Source organism: Cottoperca gobio, unplaced genomic scaffold (genome assembly GCF_900634415.1).
Source record: "Cottoperca gobio unplaced genomic scaffold, fCotGob3.1 fCotGob3_300arrow_ctg1, whole genome shotgun sequence".
NCBI classification, from domain to species: Eukaryota; Metazoa; Chordata; class Actinopteri; order Perciformes; family Bovichtidae; genus Cottoperca; species Cottoperca gobio.
In genome coordinates this window covers 12501-34157 of record NW_021166911.1, presented here as the reverse complement: position 1 = coordinate 34157, position 21657 = coordinate 12501, and the positions used below count along the sequence as shown (strand labels likewise).

At 46.6% G+C, this 21657-nt stretch overlaps 1 protein-coding gene across 1 annotated transcript in view; it reads left to right on the top strand.

The window, feature by feature from the left end:
- Positions 1-21657, top strand: part of LOC115005421 (echinoderm microtubule-associated protein-like 6) — a gene marked incomplete at its 3' end in the record, with an annotated part of 37491 nt that overhangs the window by 3390 nt on the left and 12444 nt on the right. Inside the window, exons 2-28 of the mRNA XM_029427220.1 lie at positions 391-756; positions 1236-1334; positions 1455-1523; positions 1743-1928; positions 2423-2558; positions 3112-3313; positions 3649-3786; positions 4143-4399; positions 5230-5439; positions 5967-6134; positions 6621-6727; positions 6864-6964; positions 7157-7343; positions 7421-7526; positions 7985-8078; positions 8184-8284; positions 9401-9603; positions 11208-11319; positions 11610-11737; positions 12496-12637; positions 12808-12960; positions 13042-13173; positions 13527-13615; positions 13693-13860; positions 18717-18918; positions 19542-19668; positions 19788-19866. Of these exons, the coding sequence (XP_029283080.1) occupies positions 391-756; positions 1236-1334; positions 1455-1523; positions 1743-1928; positions 2423-2558; positions 3112-3313; positions 3649-3786; positions 4143-4399; positions 5230-5439; positions 5967-6134; positions 6621-6727; positions 6864-6964; positions 7157-7343; positions 7421-7526; positions 7985-8078; positions 8184-8284; positions 9401-9603; positions 11208-11319; positions 11610-11737; positions 12496-12637; positions 12808-12960; positions 13042-13173; positions 13527-13615; positions 13693-13860; positions 18717-18918; positions 19542-19668; positions 19788-19866 (4062 nt within the window). The remainder of the gene's footprint in view (positions 1-390; positions 757-1235; positions 1335-1454; positions 1524-1742; positions 1929-2422; positions 2559-3111; positions 3314-3648; positions 3787-4142; positions 4400-5229; positions 5440-5966; positions 6135-6620; positions 6728-6863; positions 6965-7156; positions 7344-7420; positions 7527-7984; positions 8079-8183; positions 8285-9400; positions 9604-11207; positions 11320-11609; positions 11738-12495; positions 12638-12807; positions 12961-13041; positions 13174-13526; positions 13616-13692; positions 13861-18716; positions 18919-19541; positions 19669-19787; positions 19867-21657) is intronic.

Sequence of the window (21657 nt, the reverse complement as noted above, 5' to 3'; positions counted from 1 at the left end):
GGGGTCTGCGGTGTAGAGGGGTCTGTGGTGTAGAGGGGTCTGTGGTGTAGAAGGGTCTGTGGTGTAGAGGGGTCTGCGGTGTAGAGGGGTCTGCGGTGTAGAGGGGTCTGTGGTGTAGAAGGGTCTGTGGTGTAGAGGGGTCTGCGGTGTAGAGGGGTCAGTGGTGTAGAAGGGTCTCTGGTGTAGAGGGGTCTGTGGTGTAGAGGGGTCTGCGGTGTAGAGGGGTCTGTGGTGTAGAAGGGTCTGTGGTGTAGAGGGGTCTGCGGTGTAGAGGGGTCTGTGGTGTAGAAGGGTCTCTGGTGTAGAGGGGTCAGTGGTGTAGAAGGGTCAGTGGTGTAGAAGGGTCTGTGGTGTAGAAGGGTCTGTGGTGTAGAGGGGTCTGTGGTGTAGAAGGGTCTCTGGTGTAGAAGGGTCAGTGGTGTAGAACATTGGTCATCAGTGTTTCCTCTCTGGGCCACAAATAATGAGGAAATCAAGGATTCAGTGTTCTCTTTAATATTCTCTCTCCCTGTCTCTCTGCCCCCCCTCCCTGTCTCTCTCTCCCTGTCTCTCTGTCACCCCCCTCCTTCTCTCTCTGTCCCCTGTCTCTCTCTCAGTCTGGCGATCCACCCAGATAAGATCCAGGTGGCGACGGGTCAGGTGGGGAAGGATCCGTTCATCTGTATCTGGGACACGTACGCGATGCAGACGGTGTCCATCCTGCGGGACGTCCACACGCACGGTGTCGCCTGTTTGGCCTTTGACTCCGATGGACAGGTCTTTATTTTTTACATTTCCAAAGAGTAGACTGTGAGGATCGTGTTTGTCTTACCTGACGGTGTTTGGGACTGTTGGTGAGAATAAACACGTCTGATGATTGCTGTGTCCTTCATGTTGTGATTTGCATTTTTGTTTTGTTTTCTGATGTTTTATAGATCAGAGATTAATGTACAAAAATAATCAAGAGATTAATTGAAAATGCAGCTCTATATGTTAGAAATACATCGAACACCTGCCGTATGAACTCTTTATAGTGGGAACACTTGAGGCCCCAGGATGCTGCCTTGAGGAACTCCCGTATATACTGTATAAGTACACTATATACTCACGTACTGACTGAGTGACAGCAGCGTCCGGTCCTGTGGTCCGAGTGTTCCTGGTGGGTCGGAGCTACGTGCTGGATTGGTGAACAAAGTAAAACTAAATGGATCTTACTCGACTCCTAACGTGTTTGCGTCACGTTTCTGTGTTCGTAGCGGCTGGTGTCGGTCGGTCTGGACGCCAAGAACACGCTGTGTGTTTGGGATTGGAGGAGAGGACGAGTCCTGGCCACGGCGACCGGACACTCAGACAGAGTACAACTGAGTTTACTCGGATATTCTTTAATTATCCATCTTCATTTCGTCTGAGGTGCTATAACTCTAGGAACTCTGTGAAAGGCTCCATACAAATAAAGTTGACTCTCTTTCCTGCAGATCTTTGATGTGGCCTGGGATCCGATGCAGTCCAGCCGTCTGGTCAGCTGTGGAGTCAAACACATCAAGGTGAGGTGAGGCTGATGCACCAGGTGCGTTAAAATACCTGCGTGGAATCGCAGAAAATTCAGAAAAATCTTGAAATATCCCCAAAAAGGTTGAGTGCAAATACCAAAGATTCATAAAAATCCTGCCATATAGCAAAAACTATTAATCATCATACACATGTATCACACGTAAACTGTTTAAAAAACAATAATGATGAAGACGCCTGAATTGTGTCTGTAGTTCTGGACTCTGTGTGGGAACGCTCTGACTCCGAAGCGAGGGATCTTTGGGAAGACGGGCGACCTCCAGACCATCCTGTGTGTTTCTACTGCCAAAGAAGAGCTGACGTACTCTGGAGCTCTGAACGGAGACGTGTACGTGTGGAGAGGCATCATGCTGATCCGGACTGTGCAGGCTGCACACGGGGTATGTGTGTGTATAGATATATAATAGATATAACGAGTCCATCTGCGGTGTTGTGTTTCATCTTCATCAATGAGGTTAACAGAACTGATATGCAGCAGATCTACTCGGTTAGCTTTAGTAAAGCCTCCTGGTTCAGCTTAAAATACGTACGTTTGTCATGTCATTTTGAGTTCCAGACGTACATTTAAAAGTAAACGTTGACATTTTCTTTCACACGGGACATGAACACGTCTCCTGATGTGACACCGGAGGAACTACAGTTCCCTTGAAGCGTAACTGACGGCACAGTTTAGCTTCATCAGTCTGGAAATAAAGTCACAATTGCAAGAAACTAAATCGGATTTCTGAAATTCTTTCCTCATTTTGGTTGTTTTTAAAGTGTCGACCAAAGAAATAACTTTGAGTTTCAGATCAGATCATACAGAATCAGTTTCATGATGGTCGAGAAGCAGCAGGACTGATGGGAAATTGTTATTTCTATGTAACGTGTTCAGGCGGGGATCTTCAGCATGCACGCCTGTGAGGAAGGATTCGCCACGGGAGGGCGAGACGGCTGCATCCGACTGTGGGACGTCGACTTCAAGCCCATCACCAAGATCGACCTGAGAGAGGCTGAGCAGGGATACAAAGGTCTGAGTTTCACCGCCGGCGGGCTGGACTCCCGGGCCTTCCTTGTTGTTAGCCTTTGTTCAATTGGTGGGAAGCCAGTGAGGGATCATGTTGTTGTCTTAAGCCTGGTCCCGACTTCAGTCTTAAATGTTCAGGAACAGTTTCTGCGTCTGCTCATGTGTGAATGAGGCCGCTACAGATATCCAGGGAAATCTATAGCGGCAATTTCCCACCTCAAAACCTCGTAAACATCAGGGACGAGCATGTGAAGCTCGACGTCTGTCTGACCGAAGACACGTGAGCCAATCCCAAGACTCTCTGACGTGTTTGAATCAGTGACTTGTTGAGCAGCATTTACTCCAATGCTTTCAGAACCTTGTTGAATATTAAATAAATTACAAGTACGTTGGCACCAAACTAAAACAGCTCCCGACATGTTCCAAGCGCGTAGATACTGCTCCGTCTTCTTCTTTGAGTTTTATGGCGGTTGGTGTCTATAAGTGTTGCATTTCCACCATCTGCTGGACCACTCTGTCGTGGCAGGAAGTGAAGTCAGCTGTGTTTTCTGTCTCAGGTCTGTCGATCCGCAGTGTTTGCTGGAAGGCCGACAGGATCCTGGCGGGGACGCAGGACAGCGAGATCTTCGAGGTCATGGTGCGAGACCGGGACAAACCGGTTCTGCTGATGCAGGGTCACAGCGAGGGTGAGCTGTGGGCGCTCGACCTGCACCCCAAACAACCGGTCGCTGTCACCGGTAGTGACGACCGCTCTGTCAGGTCGGTCTGACCCCCCCAACACCAAAACACTGAGTCCAGGCTGCTGAGTCCACCTCTCACCTGTATGTCTCCCTGTCTCCCTCCCTGTCTCTCTACCTGTCTCTCTCTGTCTCCCTGTCTCCCTCTCTGCCTGTCTCTCGCTCTGTCTCCCTGCCTGTCTGTATCCCTGTCTCTATCTCTCTGTCTCTCTCTCTCTCTCTCTCTCTGTCTCTCTGCCTCTCTCTCTGTCTCTGTCTCTGTCTCTCTGTCTCTCTCTGTCTCTGTCTCTCTGTCTCTGTCTCTCTCTCCATCTCTCTCTCTCTCCCTGTCTTCGTCTCTGCCTATCTGTCTCTCAGGCTGTGGAGTCTTCCTGACCACACCCTGCTGGCTCGCTGTAACATGGAGGAATCTGTCCGCAGCGTTTCCTTCAACAACGATGGCTCCCAGCTGTCTCTGGGTATGAAGGACGGATCCTTCACGGTGCTGCGCGTCAGGTGACCTGCTGCTGATCGAAGCGCTGCAGTTAACGAGTGTTTTCATCTGTCGAGTAGTTTTTATTAATTGATTAGTTAGTTTGGTTTATAAAATGTCAGAAAATAGTGAAACATGTCCGTCATAGTGTCTCACAGTCCTGATGGCTTTTAATGTTTTGAAATGTCCAAAGATATTCACTTTGATATAAAACAGAAAAACATCAATTCTCCATGTTTGAGGCTGAAAACAGACTTTAAAGACTTTTCTGCAGGAAACTTTACTTTACGATTAATTGATTGTTTGATGACTCATCGTGTTGGTTTGAAGAACAACATAAAAACTGACGTTTATTTCATTATCAAACGTTTGTCTTTAGGGACATGACAGAGGTCGTGCACATCAAGGACAGGAAGGAGGTCATCCATGAGCTGAAGTTTTCCCCGGATGGTTCCTTCCTGGCGGTGGGATCGAACGACGGGCTGGTGGACATCTATGCCGTCGGCCAGCGCTACAAAAAGGTGGGCGAGTGCAGCCGCTCCGCCTCCTTCATCACACACCTGGACTGGTCGGTCGACAGCCGCTTCCTGCAGACCAACGACGGCACCGGAGAGCGGCTCTTCTACAGGATGCCAGGTACCACATGAGGCTCCGACACAACTCTGATGTTTTACTCTGACAGAGGGATGGCAGGACTGAGGACTTACCTGTGTAGACTGGGACTTGTCTTGGGACTTCCCTGTGTTGACTGGGACTTGTCTTGGGACTTACCTGTGTAGACCGGGACTTGTCTTAAGACTTACCTGTGTAGACTGGGACTTGTCTTAAGACTTACCTGTGTAGACCGGGACTTGTCTTAAGACTTCCCTGTGTAGACCGGGACTTGTCTTAAGACTTCCCTGTGTTGACTGGGACTTGTCTTGGGACTTACCTGTGTAGACTGGGACTTGTCTTAAGACTTACCTGTGTAGACTGGGACTTGTCTTAAGACTTACCTGTGTAGACTGGGACTTGTCTTAAGACTTACCTGTGTAGACTGGGATTTGTCTTAAGACTTACCTGTATTGACTGGAACTTGTCTTAGGATTTACCTGTGTAGACTGGGACTTGTCTTAGGACTTACCTGTGTAGACTGGGACTTGTCTTAAGACTTACCTGTGTAGACTGGGATTTGTCTTAAGACTTACCTGTGTAGACTGGGATTTGTCTTAAGACTTACCTGTATTGACTGGGACTTGTCTTAGGATTTACCTGTGTAGACTGAGACTTGTCTTGGGACTTACCTGTGTAGACTGGAACTTGTCTTGGGACTTACCTGTGTAGACTGGACCTTGTCTTAAGACTTACCTGTGTAGACTGGGACTTGTCTTAAGACTTACCTGTGTAGACTGGGACTTGTCTTGGGACTTACCTGTCTCTCTGATACCCCTGACCTTCACCTCTTGACCTTCTGCTGTGTCCTGCAGCGGGGAAGTTGGTTACTAAAGAGGAGGCGAAGGGTATCCACTGGATGACGTGGACCGGTGTCATCGGGCCGGAGGTGAACGGAATTTGGCCCAAATACTCCAACATCAACAACGTGAACTCTGTGGACGCCAACTACAGCAGCGCAGTGCTGGTGACCGGGGACGACCTCGGCCTCGTTAAACTCTTCAGGTTCCCCTGCCTCAAGAAAGGTCTGTCAGCAACCCAGAAACTCTTTTAGCCTTTAGACTTTATTTCAGCTGGAGAAACCAGGGTCTGGATCCAGTTCCTGGACCAGAAGGTCCCGAACCTTCTGAAACTACAGGGGCAATGTGGATTCTGTAATGACGGCTGATTGTTATCGGCCGATATTCAGTAAAGTCTTGTAAAATGTAGTTTTTGGTGAGAAACTTGAATAAATCCAGTTTTCTTCACAGCAATATAAAACAAATATTAGAAAATTATGTTGAACTTCAACTCCAACTCCAAGCAGTTTAAAGCATCATTAAAATACTAATGCCAAAGCTAATATTTAAATAGGAATACAATCAACAAACAACGATGGGCCGATCTGGATCATCGACGATCGACAGTCGGTATCATCCTGATTGACTCCGATGCTAATGCCCCCCGACCCGCTCCTGCACCCGTCACCTTGTAGTTCCACTTGAGTTGTCTCTAACTTATCTGCTTCATGAACTGTTTTACTCTGTAAACTGTCATCTTCTTTCTCAAACAGGAGCCAAATTCAAGAAGTACATCGGTCACTCTGCCCATGTGACAAACGTTCGTTGGTCCAACGACCTGCAGTGGGTCGTCAGCACCGGCGGCGCCGACCACGCCGTCTTCCAGTGGAGGTTTCTGCCCGAAGGCGTCATGAACGGCGTCCTGGAGCCCCTCCTCCAAGGTCACACCAACATTTTTAAATTAAGATTAAAGTCAGATGTGTTGTTTCCATTTGGCACAGAATCTAAACTCCTGAATCCAAACTTCTGTAAACGCTGAATTACAATTTATAATCTCTGAATCACCAATGGCATCACTTGTTAACCAAAATGTATTGGTGACCTTAAATCACCGATGTTATCCAAAAACAGCTCTCTGAAAATTATAAATAAACATCTGGACATGATTTGTTATTTTTAGTTAAATATGTGTTTTCCCTAAATTACCTATTTGTAAAAAGTATCCATTTGTTATTATCTGTAAAACTTGTGGCACCATTCTTTCACCAACTATTAACTTTAAAATTCGTTAAACACAATTTGTCATCCCAAAACTCCCATTTTAGATCATCTTCAATTCAACATTTGTCATTTGTTTCATTAATAATCTGAACGTTACTATTTAAAATAGTTTATTATTAACGTATTGTCCTGCCTGGTGTGTTCAGAGGGTTACGCCGACTCCAACAGCGGAGAGTCGGACTCGGACGTGTCAGACGTCCCGGAGCTCGACTCTGACATCGAACAGGAAGCTCAGACCAGCTACGAACGTCAGGTGACCAGAACCTGTCTGTCTGTCTGTCTCTCTGCCTGCCTGTCTGTCTGTCTGCCTGCTTGTCTGTCTGTCTGTCCGCCTGCCTGCCTGTCTGTCTCCCTATCTGTCTGATTGACTCACCTGTATATCTCTGCAGGTGTATAAGGAGGACCTACCTCAGCTGAGGAAGAAGCTGATTGGTTCCCTGAAGCGTCAGAAAGCTCCGGAGGAGGGGCTTCGTCTGCAGTTTGTTCACGGGTAAAAACAATAAAACATAAAGTTTTATTCAGCAGGAACATTAAGTTTCTTTGTTCTGTGAAACAGGAAGATGATGATGATGATGATGATGTTGTTGTTGTTGTTGTTGTTGTTGTCGGCCACAAGAGGCTGAAATGCAGCGACTCCACGTTCGAGATACCAAAAGCAGGTCCTGCTTCCTGTCTCCTGCAGGTATCGGGGCTTCGACTGTCGTAACAACCTGTTCTACAGTCAGGCAGGGGAGGTGGTGTACCACGTGGCCGCCGTCGCCGTCGTCTACAACCGGCTGCAGCACAGTCAGAGGTTTTACCTCGGCCACGACGACGACATCCTCAGCCTTACCGTCCACCCGCTCAAAGACTACGTGGCCTCCGCACAGGTACTCCCGACCAATCAGAGCGCAGCACCGTCGCACTGAGAGTGTTTCTGATTGGCTGTCTGTCTGTGTGTGTTCAGGTGGGCAGAGACCCGGCCGTCCACGTCTGGGACATCCAGACCCTGAAGTGTCTGTCGCTCCTGAAGGGACACCACAGCAGAGGAGTGTGTGCCCTGGAGTTCACAGGTACGCTCACACTGCGCCATTACTTATCCCTGAATCACCACCTTTCATCTTCACACATAAATCACTTTGTAAACCTTAATTCACCATCAGTTGTCCCAACAACACAATTTACTATCACTAAATTACTACTTGTATTTCCTACATACCAAATCTGTTACATGTGAAACATCACATTTTATAAACATTACAAGTTGTTATCCCTAAATCACAACCTGTAAACCTCAAATCACCATTTGTCATCCATGGATCTTCACATTTAAACCCTAATCATCTTTTGTAAACACTAAATCTTAATTTGTTACCGCCTCTTGTAAACTGTCATTTACTTTTTCTTCACACTTAACTACCATTGGTTATCCCTAAATCTCCAAGTGCTCACAGATTCTGTTACTTTAGAAGGAAGTCGCTGAGAGTGTTTGTGACTGCAGCTCCTGAAGTGTTTCTGTCTCTTGTCTCAGCGGACGGGAAGAGTTTGGTCTCAGTGGGAATCGATGAATTTCACTCCATCGTCATCTGGGACTGGAAGAAAGGAGAGAGACTGGCCAAGGCGAGGTAAACATGTGCACCTGTACATCTTAGTATATGTGCGCCTGTACACCTGTATATAACATATAACATATAACATACATATATTTTGTTGACATCTCTGTCCCGCAGGGGTCACAAAGAGAAAACCTTCGTAGTGAAGAGTAACCCGTTCAGGATGGACAAGCTGGTGACGGTCGGCATGAAACACATCAAGTTCTGGCAACATTCAGGTAAACCCTCCTCTGTATCTGGAACACCTTCACCTGCGTCCTCAGGTTAGTGATTCACACCTGCCTCCTCAGGTTAGTGATGTCACACCTGCATCCTCAGGTTAGTGATGTCACACCTGCGTCCTCAGGTTAGTGATGTCACACCTGCGTCCTCAGGTTAGTGATTCACACCTGCGTCCTCAGGTTAGTGATTCACACCTGCCTCCTCAGGTTAGTGATGTCACACCTGCGTCCTCAGGTTAGTGATTCACACCTGCGTCCTCAGGTTAGTGATTCACACCTGCGTCCTCAGGTTAGTGATTCACACCTGCGTCCTCAGGTTAATGATTCACACCTGCGTCCTCAGGTTAGTGATGTCACACCTGCGTCCTCAGGTTAGTGATGTCACACCTGCGTCCTCAGGTTAGTGATGTCACACCTGCATCCTCAGGTTAGTGATTCACACCTGCGTCCTCAGGTTAGTGATTCACACCTGCCTCCTCAGGTTAGTGATTCACACCTGCGTCCTCAGGTTAGTGATTCACACCTGCCTCCTCAGGTTAGTGATGTCACACCTGCGTCCTCAGGTTAGTGATTCACACCTGCCTCCTCAGGTTAGTGATGTCACACCTGCCTCCTCAGGTTAGTGATGTCACACCTGCGTCCTCAGGTTAGTGATTCACACCTGCCTCCTCAGGTTAGTGATGTCACACCTGCGTCCTCAGGTTAGTGATGTCACACCTGCGTCCTCAGGTTAGTGATTCACACCTGCGTCCTCAGGTTAGTGATGTCACACCTGCGTCCTCAGGTTAGTGATGTTTAGAAGTATCTCCATCATTAATCAGTTTACTCCTGGTTCCAGTGTAGAAGCTCAGCGAGGCTAAACTAGCGCTGTTTATTTATTCAGTCTTCAGGCTGTTACACGGCGGGGACGTGACGGATAAACCACACCAACGGTGAAATACTCGCCTGCTCATATTGTATGTGTGGGGCTTTTATTGTGGAAGGTAAACATAGAAACATACTGACGTGTAAGAACTCCCCGGTGCCTTCGAGTCTCCAGCTGCAGCTGAAATAATAACTCATCACGTCATCGTGAGACTTTAAGCCGGCTCCGTTACTCCTCTCGTCCTGCAGGCGGCGGTCTGACGTTTAAACGGGGGATTTTCGGGAACCTGGGGAAGCAGGAGACGATGATGTCTGCGTGTTACGGCCGATCGGAGGACCTGGTCTTCTCCGGAGCCACCAACGGAGACGTTTACATCTGGAGAGACACGACGCTCATCAAGACCATCAAAGCCCATGACGGCCCCGTGTTCGCCATGTGCTCCCTGGACAAGGTGACAGATCCCAACGTCCGCAGTCTCAGGTGTTCCAGAGACAACAGTCATAACATTTAGAGAAAAAACACTAATATTTCAAGAAGAAATGTTGTAATATTTGGAGAAGAAAATTTGAAATCAATTTGAAAAAAGAAGTTGTAACATTTCAAGAAACAAATTCAATAACGTACTATTTTGAAACAAAAATGTTGTACGGTAAAGTTGTAATAATTTTTAATAAATTAGTCTTGAGAGGAAAGAAAGTTGTAAGGGTGGTGATGGCCTAGTGATCTAGTGGTACTAGTAGTAGTCTTCCAAACAAAACACTAGAAGGTTGTGAGTTCAACGCCAGGCTGCCACCATTGTACCCCTGATCAAGGTACTTAACCCTGAGCTGCTCCAGAGAGACTGTCCCTGTACTTAGTTCAATGTAAGTCGCTCTGGATAAGAACGTCTGCTCAATGACCTGTAATGTAATGTAATGTAATGTAACATTTTGAGGAAAGAAAATCCTAATAATTCAAGTAACAAATTTGCAATATTTTGATAAATAATGTAGTAAGAAAAGCTGTAATATTTGGAGAGAAAGAAATTGGTCATGTCAAACATTTCGGAGGAGAAAAAATCTTATTGTTTTGAGAAAAGAAGTCATGATATAAAAAGTCTTAATGAGAAAGTAAGTTGTAAAAGTTTGAGAAAAAATGTTGTAATAAATCGAGAAGAAAGTCGTAATATTTGGAGAGAAAGAAAAGTTGTAATTTTGCGAGAACTTCACTTGAAAAACAAAGTTGAATATTTGGAGAAGAAAAGTCGTAATAAATGGCCGGGTAAAACATATAATTTATCTGTACCTGTTTGTACTTATTAATCATTTAAAAAACAGGATGATGAAGGATATATTATAATATTGTAGTACATAGGTCTTCAACAGGCGGAGGTACTGCAGGGGGGTCGCAAAATAGTTTGAAGATAAACCAGTAAATTATTTTATTATACTTTGTGCATTCACATTCCCTCCTCCGCTGTACTTCACGAAGGGCGGCGACACAAACCTACAGTCAGAGACAGAGTGGAGGAAAGGAGAAGGGTGAACTTGAAGAGGTCCATCGCACGGACCTCTTCAAGCCTCTTGTGTACAATATATACAGCAGGGGGTCCCTGCTCCACACTACACCACTTTGGGGTCCTTGGCCTGAACTAGTTAACAGTTATAATAGGGTGTCGTCTGCTGTAGTCTCTAAACACTGAGACAAATGTGTAATTTGTGATATTGGACTATATAAATCAATTTGATTTGATTATATAACAAGAATAAGATTTAATTGTGATTAAAAAGTTCTTAATATTTAACATAAAGTGATGATATTATGAGAATGTTTTAATTTAACTTTATTTAGGGTTAGAAGTGGATTTAATTTTCACACTGGCAGAAAATATCAAAACTAGATCGTTATGTCAACAATGAGCCAGTAGAGTTTTTATTTTAGCAAACATTAAGATAATTCATGTTTTATTCTTGGCCCCTCTGGACTTCCATACGTATCACAATCAGAACTACAACAGTTCAGATGTTGATTGTTGCAGCGTGTCTTTTGTTTTTCTGTGTTGCCTTCACTGTCCAGGGCTTTGTAACGGGGGGGAAGGACGGCATCGTGGAGCTCTGGGACGACATGTTCGAGAGATGTTTGAAGACGTACGCTATCAAGAGAGCCGCTCTGTCTCCGTCCTCCAAAGGTCTCACGTCCTTTTATTTATGAGGAGATGTAGAAGTGATGTAGAGAAAAGAGACGAGTCTGGGCAGGAATTCAATGAGGTCGTGGTTATACTTTAAAAGCAACTCAAAAGAGTTTCTGGGATCATAACTGTGTTTTTGAAGCTGCTCGAGGTTCAGAGGGTTAAAGTCACCTGCTCCACACACAGAAATCTGTACCTCTGAAGTCTCGTTTCACATCTCATAATAACTAAAGTTAAGTTTGTTAAAGTTGTGATGGACGCAGTCTGTCTGACGTCTGTTTGTGCATCAGGCCTGCTGCTGGAGGACAACCCGTCCATCAGAGCCATCACTCTGGGTCACGGTCACATCCTGCTGGGGACGAAGAACGGAGAAATCCTGGAGATCGACAAGAGTGGCCCCATGACGCTGCTGGTTCAGGTCAGACACGTGTGGAAATATTCCTGTTGTCCTCTGATGGGGTGGAGTCCACCTTCTGTCCACCAAATTAACCCTGCTTCATAGTGGAACCACAGAGGGATTATTGACTGGACCAGGAGTCAGGGTCCTTTACAATGAGGTTCAACAGTTCTTGTTGGAAAGTCAATCTAATGTCCACAAAGAGACACAACACGACCACAAAGAGACACAACACGACCACAAAGAGACACAAAACGACCACAAAGAGACACAAAACAACCACAAAGAGACACAAAACGCCCACAACGCCCACAAAGAGACACAAAACGCCCACAAAGAGACACAAAACGACCACAAAGACACAAAACGACCACAAAGAGACACAAAACGACCACAAAGAGACACAAAACGACCACAAAGAGACACAAAACGACCACAAAGAGACACAAAATGACCACAAAGAGACACAAAACAACCACAAAGAGACACAAAACGACTACAAAGAGACACAAAATGATTATAAGGAGACACAAAATGACCACAAAGAGACACAACACGACTACAGAGAGACACAACACGACTACAGAGAGACACAACACGACCACAAAGAGACACAAAACAACTACAGAGAGACACTCAGATCTTCAGGACAAAATATCCAATTCCACATATTTGTTCTGACCGTATGTCAAACAATCGAGTGTCTGTGATGCATTCGCTGACTGCAGGAAGTTTGGATCCTCTGCAGGTTTTTGATGATGTTGTTGTGTTGTGTTCAGGGTCACATGGAGGGGGAGGTGTGGGGTTTGGCAGGTCACCCTCTACTTCCTGTCTGCGCCACCGTTAGCGACGACAAAACTCTGAGGATCTGGGAGCTGTCGGCCAATCACCGCATGGTCGCTGTCCGTAAACTGAAGAAGGGTGAGGACTGTGTGTGTGTGTGTGTGTGTGTGTGTGTGTGTGTGTGTGTGTGTGTGTGTGTGTGTGTGTGTGTGTGTGCATATAGATACATATATATGTATATACTGTATACTTTGATGAAGTAATGAAGTTACTTATTACATTTGAAGTAACTTCCTGTTTCCTGTCAGGCGGGCGCTGCTGCGCCTTCTCTCCGGATGGTAAAGCTCTGGCGGTCGGACTGAACGACGGCAGCTTCCTGGTGGTGAACGCCGACACGCTGGAGGACATGGTGACCTTCCACCACCGCAGGGAGCTCATCTCAGACATCTGCTTCTCCCAAGGTACCTGAACTCAGCACACAGGACTGACTGCATGGCTGAAGGTGATTGGTCCGTCTGTGATGAGTTCGCTGTGTGTTTCAGACACAGGGAAGTACCTCGCCGTGGCGTCCCACGACTCCTTTGTGGATATCTACAACGTGCTGACCAGCAAGAGAGTCGGCATCTGTAAAGGAGCAGGCAGCTACATCACACACATCGACTGGGATTCCAGAGGTCACTGCTGTTATGCTAACATGCTAATTGCTAGCAGTAGAATCTAACTTTTAGCTGTTTAGGCTAACTGTGGACTGTGGAAGCTAACTGTTTGCGGTACAGGCTAGCTGTACAATAGTACATTACAAAAAACTCGACAATAAACTCTTTAACACATTAATCTTGTAAACAAGTTTTTCTTGTTAATGTACGACTTTAAACTATATTATATTACCCTCCTCATCCGGTGTCCTAATTTATTGTTTGACCCTACAATGGCCGTAATATGTTGTTGTAAAAACTAGAGTTTACGCTTGTGATTGAAATCCTCAGGCTGTCAGGACAGGGGGGCTTCATGGAGTTTGTCTCTGCAGGTAAACTGCTGCAGGTGAACACCGGAGCTAAAGAGCAGCTGTTTTTCGAGGCTCCTCGAGGACGCAAACAGAGCATCAGCGTGGCCGAGGTCAGTCTGCGTCGGGGTTTTCTTCATCAGCATGTTTCCGTTTCTGAAGATATTCACTCCTGTTTGTGTGTTTCCAGTTTGAGAAGCTGGACTGGGCGAGCTGGACGTCTGTTCTGGGTCCGACCTGCGAGGGAGTATGGCCGACGCTCAGCTTCGTTAACGCCGCCTCGCTCACCAAAGACTGCAAACTGCTCGCAACCGGAGACGACTTCGGCTTCCTCAAACTGTTCAGCTTCCCGTCCCGGGTGAGACGCACTCTGTACGGTTAGCTGTGCTTCCCGTGAGCACTATGTGTTGTAAAGTTGATCAAATGTGAATAAAGTCTGTCCTCTGTCTTTAGACCCTCTGTCTTTAGACCCTCTGTCTTTAGACCCTCTGTCCTCAGACCCTCTGTCTTTAGACCCTCTGTCTTTAGACCCTCTGTCTTTAGACCCTCTGTCCTCAGACCCTCTGTCTTTAGACCCTCTGTCTTTAGACCCTCTGTCCTCAGACCCTCTGTCTTTAGACCCTCTGTCTTTAGACCCTCTGTCCTTAGACCCTCTGTCTTTAGACCCTCTGTCCTTAGACCCTCTGTCCTTAGACCCTCTGTCTTTAGACCCTCTGTCCTTAGACCCTCTGTCCTCTCTGTCCTTAGACCCTCTGTCCTTAGACCCTCTGTCTTTAGACCCTCTGTCCTTAGACCCTCTGTCCTTAGACACTCTGTCCTTAGACCCTCTGTCCTTAGACCCTCTGTCTTTAGACCCTCTGTCCTTAGACACTCTGTCCTTAGACCCTCTGTCCTCATACCCTCTGTCTTTAGACCCTCTGTCTTTAGACCCTCTATCCTTAGACCCTCTGTCTTTAGACCCTCTGTCCTTAAACCCTCTGTCTTTAGACCCTCTGTCCTTAGACCCTCTGTCCTCAGACCCTCTGTCTTTAGACCCTCTGTCCTTAAACCCTCTGTCTTTAGACCCTCTGTCCTTAGACCCTCTGTCCTTAGACCCTCTGTCTTTAGACCCTCTGTCCTTAGACCCTCTGTCTTTAGACCCTCTGTCCTCAGATCCTCTCTCTTTTTAGACCCTCTGTCTTTAGACCCTCTGTCTTTAGACCCTCTGTCCTTAGACCCTCTGTCCTTAGACCCTCTGTCTTTAGACCCTCTGTCCTTAGACCCTCTGTCCTTAGACACTCTGTCCTTAGACCCTCTGTCCTCAGACCCTCTGTCTTTAGACCCTCTGTCTTTAGACCCTCTGTCCTCAGACCCTCTGTCTTTAGACCCTCTGTCCTCAGACCCTCTGTCTTTAGACCCTCTGTCTTTAGACCCTCTGTCCTTAGACCCTCTGTCTTTAGACCCTCTGTCCTTAGACCCTCTGTCTTTAGACCCTCTGTCCTTAGACCCTCTGTCCTCTCTGTCCTTAGACCCTCTGTCTTTAGACCCTCTGTCCTTAGACCCTCTGTCCTTAGACCCTCTGTCTTTAGACCCTCTGTCCTTAGACCCTCTGTCCTTAGACACTCTGTCCTTAGACCCTCTGTCCTTAGACACTCTGTCCTTAGACCCTCTGTCCTCATACCCTCTGTCTTTAGACCCTCTGTCCTTAGACACTCTGTCCTTAGACCCTCTGTCCTCATACCCTCTGTCTTTAGACCCTCTGTCTTTAGACCCTCTATCCTTAGACCCTCTGTCTTTAGACCCTCTGTCCTTAAACCCTCTGTCTTTAGACCCTCTGTCCTTAGACCCCCTGTCCTCAGACCCTCTGTCCTTAGACCCTCTGTCTTTAGACCCTCTGTCCTTAAACCCTCTGTCTTTAGACCCTCTGTCCTTAGACCCTCTGTCCTTAGACCCTCTGTCTTTAGACCCTCTGTCCTTAGACCCTCTGTCTTTAGACCCTCTGTCCTTAGACCCTCTGTCCTTAGACCCTCTGTCTTTAGACCCTCTGTCCTTAGACCCTCTGTCCTTAAACCCTCTGTCTTTAGACCCTCTGTCCTTAGACCCTCTGTCCTTAAACCCTCTGTCTTTAGACCCTCTGTCCTTAGACCCTCTGTCCTTAGACCCTCTGTCTTTAGACCCTCTGTCCTTAGACCCTCTGTCCTTAGACCCTCTGTCCTCAGATCCTCTCTCTTTTTAGACCCTCTGTCTTTAGACCCTCTGTCCTTAGACCCTCTGTCTTTAGACCCTCTGTCCTTAGACCCTCTGTCCTTAGACCCTCTGTCTTTAGACCCTCTATCCTTAGACCCTCTGTCTTTAGACCCTCTGACCTTAAACCCTCTGTCCTTAGACCCTCTGTCCTTAGACCCTCTGTCTTTAGACCCTCTGTCCTTAGACCCTCTGTCTTTAGACCCTCTGTCCTTAGACCCTCTGTCCTTAGACCCTCTGTCTTTAGACCCTCTGTCCTTAGACCCTCTGTCCTTAGACCCTCTGTCCTTAAACCCTCTGTCTTTAGACCCTCTGTCCTTAGACTCTCTGTCCTTAAACCCTCTGTCTTTAGACCCTCTGTCCTTAGACCCTCTGTCCTTAGACCCTCTGTCTTTAGACCCTCTGTCCTTAGACCCTCTGTCCTTAGACCCTCTGTCTTTAGACCCTCTGTCCTTAGAAACTCTGTCCTTAGACCCTCTGTCCTTAGACCCTCTGTCTTTAGACCCTCTGTCCTTAGACCCTCTGTCCTTAGACCCTCTGTCCTCAGATCCTCTCTCTTTTTAGACCCTCTGTCTTTAGACCCTCTGTCTTTAGACCCTCTGTCTTTAGACCCTCTGTCCTTAGACCCTCTGTCCTTAGACCAGGGGTCGGGAACCTTTTTGGCTGGGAGAGCCATAAAAGCCAAATATTTTTTTTATGTATTTCCTTGAGAGCCACATATTTAATAAATTGGAATGCAACTTTACATGTGCATTTTTTAATATAACACGTCTCCGAGTACTAATAGAGGTATCAGTGTTTCATTGAACAGGTGCTCTTTTATTAAATAAACTAAACTCTTATGTTATTTATCTCATTTATGTGCACGTTTCAGTGTTTACTGCACGGGTGTCAAACTCAAGGCAATTATATCCGGCCCGCGAGAAAATATCATATGTCTGTCATAACTGGCCTGCCGGTTTTGGTAATTAAATCAATGCATGGCACAACCACGGGGGACACATTTGAGGAAGAATCTAAATGTGTGAATGAAATGAAAGTTTTTGGAAAGCAAAGAGAAACACAGCACAGATCTCTGGGACGGTGTGAGCTGGACTGTTTGTGCGACATAACGAAGCATCTCACTGTTAAACCTGCAGCTTCAGTGTGATCACAGACATGTGTGATGCAGTGAGAGCGTTCCAAGCCGAGCTGCCTGTGGGAGACTCTGATGCAGCAGGAAACTTTGGACACTACGTGTTTCCAAACACTGACAAACATCTCCACCGCTGTGTTCCCGACAGCATTCTGCTGATCAACTGAGAGCATTTGCCGACTCCCGGTCTACTGCTTGCTTTGCGCAGTTTCTCCTCTGCTCGGTTTCGCGACGGGCGGGGCTCCGCCCCCTACACCCCTACACACACACCTATACACACACACCTATACACACACACCTATACACACACACATATACACACACACCTATACACACACACCTATACACACACACCTATACACACACATATACACACACACACACACACACACACACACCTATACACACACACACACACACGTGTGTAAGTGTGTGCGCTGTGCAGTCTGAGACAGAGCGGAGGAAAGGAGAGGGGAGAACTAAAAACAAATCCGCTGCTAAATGTTTTACTTTAAAATGACACAGTATAATTGTTTATTACCTGTTAATCATGTTAAAAAATGTCAGCTCAAAATTGTCTGCGAGCCATAACGCGTCATCGAAAGAGCCATATATGGCTCGCGAGCCATAGGTTCCCGACCCCTGCCTTAGACCCTCTGTCCTTAGACCCTCTGTCCTCAGACCCTCTGTCCTTAGACCCTCTGTCCTCAGACCCTCTGTCCTCAGACCCTCTGTCTTTAGACCCTCTGTCCTTAGACCCTCTGTCCTTAGACCCTCTGTCCTCAGACCCTCTGTCCTTAGACCCTCTGTCTTTAGACCCTCTGTCCTTACACCCTCTGTCTTTAGACCCTCTGTCCTTATACCCTCTGTCCTCAGACCCTCTGTCCTTAGACCCTCTGTCCTTAGACCCTCTGTCCTTAGACCCTCTGTCTTTAGACCCTCTGTCCTTAGACCCTCTGTCCTCAGACCCTCTGTCCTTAGACCCTCTGTCCTCAGACCCTCTGTCCTCAGACCCTCTGTCCTCAGACCCTCTGTCCTTAGACCCTCGCATCGCACAAGGAAAAACTTCCTAAAAGAAACCCCATAATTAAAGGGGGAACATGTTAGAAACCTCAGGGAGAGACTGAGGAGGGATCCCTCTCCCAGGACGGACAGACGTGCAATAGATGTCGTGTGTACAGGATAAACAACATAGTACAAATACAACATTTGACAGAAATGATGTTGTGTTGAAAAAGAGAAAGTTTGGATGAATCCAGGAAAATGTCAAAAAGGCTTCCCGGTGTCCAGCAGGACCAGGTCAGCAGGCGCAGCCACGATTCATGATCCTGACGTAAACTTTATCAGTGGCAACCTGCCACATGAGAGACAGACACTCTGGGGATGATGCCCCGGATGATGAGTTAGTAACATACATTTACATAAATGCATACAGATAGAGAGGGAGAAGAAGAGAGAGGGAGGGGAGGAGAGAAGAAAAGGAAGAAAGAGGGAGAGGAGGGAAAGAGGAGGAGGAGGAGGAGGAGGAAGAGAGGAGGAGGAGGAGGAAGAGAGGAGGAGGAGATGAAGAGGAGGAAGAGGAAGAGAGAAAGAAGAGGAGGAGAGGAGGAGGAGAGCAGGGAGGAGTCCCCCGGCAGTCTAAGTCTATAGCAACTTTACAGACAGCAGATGTCGTGTGTCAACTTAAAGGTTTTAAATCAAAAAAGAACAAATGTATGAGTTCGCATTAGCTCTGATCCAGAGAAGGTTACATTACACCAAAGATAGCTTTTTGTTGTTATTGTTTAGTGTTTTTATTTGACTTTCTTGTCTTTTTAAATGGGGATTTTATCGGCTCATCATTTCTTCCTGTTCAGGGCCAGTTTGCCAAGTTTAAAAAGTACGTGGGTCACAGCACCAACGTGACCAACGTGCGCTGGTCCAACGACGACTCTGTGCTGCTGTCGGTGGGCGGGGCCGACACGGCGCTGATGATCTGGTCCAGAGAGCCGGCGGGCCACAAAGAGAGCAAAGCTGTGGACAGCGAGGAGTCGGATGATGACACAGAGGAGGACGGAGGTAAAGGAACAACGAGCAGCACGGAGCTTTTATTCTGAAAAACTGATTTTAATCATTGATCCAAACACAAGCCGGAGAAAAGTCATCAAAATATTTCAAGGCCTTGACAAAATGTTTGACTCGTGTAAAGTCCTTTAACCCTTAAAGTGTCTCCATATATTAATATTACTTTCCACTTTCAGTGAGTTAAATCTTTTAACTTCAGTACAAATCATAGCTACAAATATATTCATTTATTTTCTGAATTTGAACTTTTAAGTGTTTTAAGTTCTTCATGTCTCACAGAGTGAGACGTGTGACTGATATATAATATAATGATATATAATATAGTTTGTGCAGGAAACCATGGAAACAGCAGGTGTTTGTCCCAAACATGAGAAAATGTCTCAAACTGCTGAAAATAGTAAAAAGTAAAATTCTGATCCAGATGTGAAGATCAGAGAAAGATTTGATTACATTCTGCTGTAATGTGTTTATCACACACTGATTATAGCAGCTGATGCACTGAATGATAAGATGTGTATTAATATTAACATTAACAGAAATTAAAGGGAAAAGGGTTAAAAGGTTAAGACAGCCCTCAGTTTGTTCTTGGAGGAAATGGACCTGTTTTTGTGTTTCAGGGTACGACAGCGACGTGGCCCGGGAGAAGATGGTGGACTACGTCACCAAGATCTACTCAGCCAGCATCAGGAACATGTCAGGAACCAGACCTCACCTGCAGCACAAAGAGCTTCCTGTGGACGAGAGGTACACACACACACACACACACACACACACACACACACACACACACACACACACACACTGATAGTGTATTATTGGGTGTGTGTGAATACGGTCTGTTCCTGGACCTGTTTCCTGTTCAGGCCTCCGGTGAGTCGAGCTGCTCCGCTGCCGGACAAACTTCTGAAGAACAACGTGACGAAGAAGAAGAAGGTGGTGGAGGTCAGTGCGAGACATCAGGCGCTCCTTGTTCTTCGTCCGACGGGTCCACAGTACCTGGCAGGTTGACAGAGGGAAAAGCTCATGACAAAAACCAACCTGTCGAAACACAACAGATAAACAATGACCTGTATTTTTATTTTTATATATATATATATATATATATATATATATATATATATATATATATATATATATATATATATATATATATATATATATATATATATACACACACTGATCAGCCATAACATTATGACCACCTGCCTAATATTGTGTAGGCCCCCTTTTGCGGCCAAAACAGCCCTGACCCGTCGAGGCATGGCCTCCACTAGACCTCTGAAGGTGTGCTGTGGTATCTGGCACCAAGACGTTAGCAGCAGATCCTTTAAGTCCCGTAAATTGCGAGATGGGGCCTCCATGGATCGGACGCGTTTATCCAGCACATCCCAAGGATGCTCGATTGGAGTGAGATCTGGGGAATTTGAAAGCCAAGTCAACACCTTGAACTCATTGTCGTGTTCCTCAAACCATTCCTGAAGCATTGTTGCAATGTGGCACGGTGCATCATCCTGCTGACAGATGCCATTAGGGAATACCATTTCCATGAAGGGGTGTACTTGGTCTGCAACAATGTTTAGGTAGGTGGTACGTGTCAAAGTAACAGCCACATGGCAGGACTCAAGGTTTCCCAGCAGAAGATGCCCAAAGCATCACACCGCCTCCGACAGCTTGCCTTCTTCCCAGAGTGCATCCTGGTGCCATGTCTTCCCCAGGTAAGTGACGCACACGCACCCGGCCATCCACATGATGTAGACGAAAATGTGATTCATCAGACCAGGCTTCCAGTTCTGATGCTCACGTGCCCATTGTAGGTGGGGCAGCATGGGCACCCTGACCGGTCTGCGGCTACACAACAAACTGCGATGCACTGTGTGTTCTGACACCGTTCTAACAGAACCAGCATTAACTTGTTCAGCTGTTTGAGCTACACTAGCTCTTCTGTTGGATCGGACCACACGGGCCAGCATTCGCTCTCCACGCACACACCCCTCCACTCAAGCCCACCCAGGGGACCAGCACATCGGGTCTAACAAGCGCAAAGCACACCTCCGGCAGCCAAACACCCAAACCTTGCCCTCCATTCGAACATGAGCCTTGACCCCATGACCCTGTCGCTGGTTCACCGGTTTTCCTTCCTTGGACCACTTTTGGTGGGTACTGACCACTGCAGACCGGGAACACCCCGCAAGAGCTGCAGTTTTGGAGATGCTCTGACCGTCGTCTAGCCCAGGGGTTCCCAAACTTTCTGTGGCCAAGGCACACCAAAGACCAAGCCAAAATCTCAAGGCACACCTGTGTTCATATCCGGGCAAAATCCCCTCTAACACATCGTATCACTGTTATCACTCTGTGAACATTTATTTAGTCCTTGTAAGAAGCTGTTCTCCTTCACACTAGCAGAGAGCCTTTGATGTGTCACACTCTAATATTTCCCACCATGCACAAATGGCTAAAACGGGTTCACTTTGACGGATTGTTTTTTTTTAATGATTGTTTTATTTATATTTAGGCCAAAGCATATCAGACCTATTGTTTCTATATTGTGAAATAAGTGTGTAGGACAAAGTACCGATAAAGTACAGTGTTTCCCTGCGCTGCGCCGCCCCCCCCACATTTTTTTGTTTTTGTTTTTTTATATATTCACAACTCACTTTTCACATTGAACAGGTGCTCTTTTATTAAATAAACTAAACGCTTATGTCATTTATCTCATTTATGTGCACGTTTCAG